This window comes from Solanum tuberosum, unplaced genomic scaffold, assembly GCF_000226075.1.
Source record: "Solanum tuberosum cultivar DM 1-3 516 R44 unplaced genomic scaffold, SolTub_3.0 scf00490, whole genome shotgun sequence".
Classification (NCBI taxonomy): Eukaryota; Viridiplantae; Streptophyta; class Magnoliopsida; order Solanales; family Solanaceae; genus Solanum; species Solanum tuberosum.
The window spans coordinates 230,425-236,502 of record NW_006239413.1 but is presented as its reverse complement, the minus strand read 5'-3'; the positions used below and the strand labels follow the sequence as shown (position 1 = coordinate 236,502).

Sequence of the window (6,078 nt, the reverse complement as noted above, 5' to 3'; positions counted from 1 at the left end):
GTTCTTTTGTAGTGAATCTTAGTTGGCAATGCTTAGGTGGAGGGATTAGTCCCATGTGGCTTGCCACGTCACTAATAATTTGGGGTGCTAACTCTTGAGGGTATTTGTGGTCTCCTAGAATAACGGCAGGGGTATTTTTGATCCCAAAATGTAATGGAGGGTATAAGTGGTCTATTTCGCATAGTTCAGGGGCAAATTTGACCCTTTTCCGTAAATTTAATAACAAAAGTTTCCACTTTCTCCTCTAAATCTTTGATTTCTGCCTGGCAAGATGTAGATTATTTAGTATGTGGTTGTTTCAAGTTTCTTGGAAACATTGCCTACTGTAATTGTGATCTACATTGCAGGCTCATCCGTATTTTTATCCTGTACGAAATGCTGAAAGCAGTAGAACCCGCACTCACTAAAAGATGTAGCAGGCAATGGATCAAATATCCTGGCCTTCTTTTGCAGTCTTTATGTGATACTCTGTGTTGGTTCATATATGTTCTCTAGTGACGGGCAATTATTATGAACCACTCCTGGTGGAGTTGCTGGCTTTATCAGATATAACTCATCTGCACCAGTTTTGGGTTAACTGTATTGTTTCTTTTAGCTTTGTGTGAGGACCGACCTAAAAGAATAAGCAAAAAATTCAATTTGTTTTCTCATTTCCTGGTTTTAGTCAACTTCTAGTTTTTTTTTTTTTTTGTGCTTTCTAAGGTATAACTGTATGAATTCATTCAGTGTGTATTTTGTGTTGAAACTTTTGAACAAATGGATGGCTTCCTTTGTATCTCAAATTAGTCTCAAGACTCTAAGACTAGAAATATAAGTTACTACTTCCCTGCCTAGATTTGAGAAAACATTTACAATTCCATAAGCTTATGCCAACACAGGACCGTGTATTCATATCCAGGGATGCGTTTGTGTCAAAGATGCCATGTCGACCTTTAATACATACTACAGACCTTGATATAGTTCCATATGTTTTTGCATTTTACTCGTACCTTCTATTAATATTGTTAAACGTGTTGCAACTTTGATATCGTTGAATAATTTTGTAGAACTCCTTGTACCCTGCTATCCTGTTATTAACATTAATTGTTTCATAACTTTCGTGAGAGTATAAGTAACTGTTTGGCTGCTCTGGTGGCGGACATGATTTTTTTGCAAGTAGAAACACAAAAAAGCTAAGGGTGTCCGACTTTTACCTGATTTTTTCATGTTATATATTACCTATAATAACAATGTCATTCATTGTACTGGTATTCTTTGTAATATTACCCTTTTATAGTAACCATGTGTAATAATATTTTGCAAATTATGTGAGTATGAATATTAAAAAAATAAAAAATAATTGTATTTAAATAGTCTCTATCAATTGTGGTCGTAGTTTCATGAGTAGTGTTTGTTTTTTTCCCCTCATACATTTTTTAAAATATATTATGTAAGTTGGTTAATAAATACATTTCTTTTCTTGGTACATAAAATTATTAAAAGAAATTGTATACTTCTGTATAATAGCTAAATGAGATTTAAACGTTATATGCCGTTATACATATATAACAATACTTTACTATAACAATCATAAAATTTCTAGATAAACATTACCACTATAATAAAGTGTAACTCCTACGTAATAATTTTGATGAATAAGCGTCATTTTTTTTCTATAGTAGTCATCCAATATTAAGAAAGGGAAAGACCACTTAGTGCAGTACAACCCGCCCCGCCACCCGCCGTCATTTTTTTTCTATAGTAGTCATCCAATATTAAGAAAGGGAAAGACCACTTAGTGCAGTGAATACGATAGAGAGGTCAAATGTTATTTCATTTAGAATGAGACATAAGAATGATATATACAATTCACTAACTAGATGGTTAATAATGAATGGGGACCAAAATAATAGGGGAGAGACAGCTTAAGGACATAGTAATTCAAATTTGTCATTACAAATAAAATTAGATATTTGGCATTAAAATGAGATTATAGGCGTCTTTTTTGGTCCCATTGTTCTGGACCAAATCTGTATAAATTAACCCAACTCGACTACATTTATAGTCCATTGAGAAATCATATTGGCCCACTTTCATTTGATACATGCCTATTTGGCATCTTTCTTTTCACTCACTTCTCTCCATTCTGTCAACTTATGTTCTTTTCAACTTAAAAAGAGGGACCTCAAATCACATATTCTTATTTATCAACTTTTGTGGTATTATCATACTTTCTCCATCTTTACTAAAAAGTTCCAACCATAGGTAGTTTCACAGTACACTTTTCTTTTTAATCTGTCTAAAAAAAATATCATCTTTTTTAATAAAATGATTTATAGTCACATAAATGGTTAATGAGTATTTTAGATAACATATTTGAGAAATCTTCCTTTCTTTCTTAAAGTTTGTGTCAAGTCAAATGATAGTCACGGAGCAAATAGTTAGTATTATGCACCACTTGGTAGACCATGTAAGTCTAATCAACATATCACAATAAGAAGGAATAATGCATGAGAGTGTAAATTCTTTCTGCATTATAGCAGGTTGTCTGCTTGGTTTATCTTTTAAGTAATAATTGGTTCTAACTATTATTTGCTATTATCAGTAATTATTCTTTTTAGGTAGTCTCATCGTATAAGAAATTTTTTAACGCTATATGTATATTGAGGTTAAACTCTACATGTAGGGTGGAGATAGACTTTAATATATGAGTTCAATTCTATTATAATTCACTTATCAATATTTTAAGATTGCTATTCTAAAATTTTAAATTTATAAAGTTGAAATTTTTGAATCCACGATACTATTGAAAATGACAAGTTAGACCAGCCAACCAAGACATACAAGTTTAAGCTATATATTGTGTGGATCCCTTGTCATGTCTGGGGATTAAAGGATAAACTTGAGCGATTGGAACGCTATTCATCTGCCACGTGTCACTATGGCCCATTTATTCCCTTTTACATTTACAATATGCCAAAATATATACAATTGTGGTGGGGTCATGTCCTTCGTCTTTTCCACGTGTCATTATGACCCATTTATTCCCTTTTACGTTCCTAATAGAGAAGTATGGAAAAAACAGGGTATACACTAATCCAATAAATGTATGTCATGTGTTTAAATTTATAATTTATTTAATTTAATTTTAAATAATTAATATGTGTTTTATTTCATTAAATCACATAATAATGGAAGTTGCATTAGTTTGGTGTATACATCCGGTGCAGGTAATTTTTTTCCAAAAATAACCTTAAATTTGACGCAAATTATTAGTTTAATCTCTAAACTATTGACAGTCCTAAAAAGATCTCTCTAGTTGACTAACTAAACCTAGATACATCCCCGGGCCCTAATATATAACATGACATAGCAAGTGGTCTGAAATACTTGTAGGAGCATGAGACTCTTAATAAAAAAACTGAGAGAAATATTGAGCACCCCTAAACTTGCCGAGAATTTAGGGGTGTATTTCACTCATGTTACAAGATTGGGATGTACTTAAGTTCAGTTGATCAAGTAAAATAATATTTTTAAGGCAATTAATAATTCTAGGATGAACTAATAATTGACGCCAAATCTAGTGTCGTTTTCAATACTTCTCTCTTTACACTATAACAAAGTATATACAATTGGGATTGTGGTGGGATCGTGTCATTCGTATGCCACGTGTCATTATGGCCCACCACAATACTTTTCTAATTTTATACTAATAAAAAAGAGAAATAAAATATAACATAAATAAAACGGAACAAGACGAGGCAGCACAAGATATATTTTTTGAAAGATGCTAAACGAGGTAGAAGACAAATTAGATGAAAATTTTAGCATGTCAAAACTTGCTTCATCCTAACCAGCCCTATTATCATTTACAAAAATAAGACCAGTAATTGCAAGTTTAATTAAGTTATTGTATATATTGTGAATTCACACATATACACACACACATATATACTAGAAAGGGGAAGTCCGTGCTTTGCACAAGCCCAATATTTATATGTGGTATTTTTAATTTTTTAAATTCAATAATATTTGTTTTGTTTCTAATAGTAATATAATATGAACGATCTAATATTAATATTCGAAATAAAAAATAATTTATAGATAAAAAGATGGACAAACAAATCAAAATTTTAAATTATTAATTTTATATCTATAATTTATTTAAATTACACTTACTCATAATACTTTTATCAATAATAATAAAAAAAAATAGTAGGGAATTTTTTTTAAAGCATTTATGCTTTAATTTTTCCCATCTAAGATTCTAATCCTTTTTAAAAAAAAAAAAAATTAATTTAAATTTTTATAAATTTGGAATCGTGTTTAGCTATATATTTTACCAAAAAACATTTGGAATAATGTCTTTTGTTTACAAAATTACGTAAAGTTTTCTTCAGGCATTTTTTTCTTAATTATTGTTGTACATTATTAAGTTATAATATTAATGCTTTCATTGAGTGAGTCATAAGGAAGACTTTCAACAGAATTCACATAGGGGGGAAGAGTAATTCTAATAAAGTAAAACTAATACTTGATTTGTTAACTTATATTTGTTCATTATATTATATTTAAATATTCATTCTTACTTTTTGGTTGGAAGTTTATTACTGTTAGTTTAATTATTTTTTAATATATTAAATTTGTTATATTAAAAATTGATATACTAAAATTATTATTTTATTAATGTGAATCTTACAAAGCTTTTCCAATAAAACAACTAATAAAAAAAGAAGAAATATGTTATGTACTGAAGGGATAAATAGGGGCAATATAGAAAATTCCACTCAAATGGGTCCAGATATTTACTATGTATGGCAGTATGGATATGCGAGACCTGCTATACATTTGGGGTCCACAAAAAATAGCATGCATGTTCTAGTAAGCATGCATATTGACGGCCTACTTTTGAATTGACACATCTATTAAGAAAATAATTATTGACATAGTGAGTTTATCATTTTACCTCTATTAATTATAAAGTGGATGAATTAAAAATTTAAGATTTTCAAGAAATTATACATTTTTCAAAGTAATTAATTGAGGATATAATAGGTAAAATTATTTTGTCCTTTCTTGATTTGTCAAAATGAACAAGTAATTAAGGACAACTATAAAAAAAAAAGTGGACAAGTAATTAGGGACAGAGGAAGTATATAACATTACCATCATCCAAATTTCAATAACTTTACATCTTGACACACTTGTTTAAGCAAATCCATTGATATCCACTCACTTAAAATCATGAATCCACCTTTCCTAATTGATCATACATCAGACAAAAGTATGCACACATGACACATGACATGAATTAATTGGAGGGCCTAATCCATCGGTGGCCCTCTAAACTTGGCACGATCTTTCACTTAGATACCTTAACTAGGCTTTGTTCATTTTAGACACCTCATGTCACGTTCAACTGTGTCAATTTGACACTTTCTGCTGAGATGGCATAGCAAGGGTGATACACTCACTAGACGCGCTTTTACCAAAAAAAATTTCTTCTTCTTCCCCATTTTTTGGCTACCATTTTTCAAGCTTAAACTCTTTCCATGGTGAAATATATTTGACGATGTCACATGAATTCTAGCGCCCATAAATTTTAAGCTTAAATACTTTCACTTATTTTGTTGTCCTTCTTCCTCCTCAAAATAATTTGAGAAAATCAACATAAATTTCAAGAAGAAAAAAACACTCAGAAATGGCAAGAAATCATATTTTCAATTATCAAATCCTACATTCACAACAAACAATTTTAGCGTTCCAATCCATTTGTATGCCTTCTCACATCATAATCACAGAAAAAGTCTAAATCAAATAGATAAGCTATATAATTTTTAGTAGAAAGTTTGGGACTCCATATTTATGTACCAAGGAATCAAATTTTGACTTGCATTGACCCAGAAATTCAGCAAACAAAAAAACAAAAAAAAAACCTCCAAAAAGGTCAAGCAAATGCATTACCACATTCACCAAATCAAGCATTCAAACATCAATCTATTAGAAGAAAGACGTTCTTATCTCACAATATTCACAAAGTGACAAGAACAAACAAAAAAAAAAGCTTCTTCTTTTGACACATTTGGGTGGGGGAGGGTC

At 30.4% G+C, this 6,078-nt stretch overlaps 1 protein-coding gene across 1 annotated transcript in view; it reads left to right on the top strand.

Annotated features, from left to right (window-relative positions):
- The window catches only part of LOC102590078 (casein kinase II subunit alpha-like), a 14,501-nt gene extending 13,719 nt beyond the window's left edge, over positions 1 to 782 (top strand). Inside the window, exon 10 of the mRNA XM_006364355.2 lies at positions 348 to 782. Coding sequence (XP_006364417.1) covers positions 348 to 407 — 60 coding nt within the window. The 3' untranslated portion in view covers positions 408 to 782. The remainder of the gene's footprint in view (positions 1 to 347) is intronic.
- Positions 783 to 6,078: the final 5,296 nt, after the last annotated feature.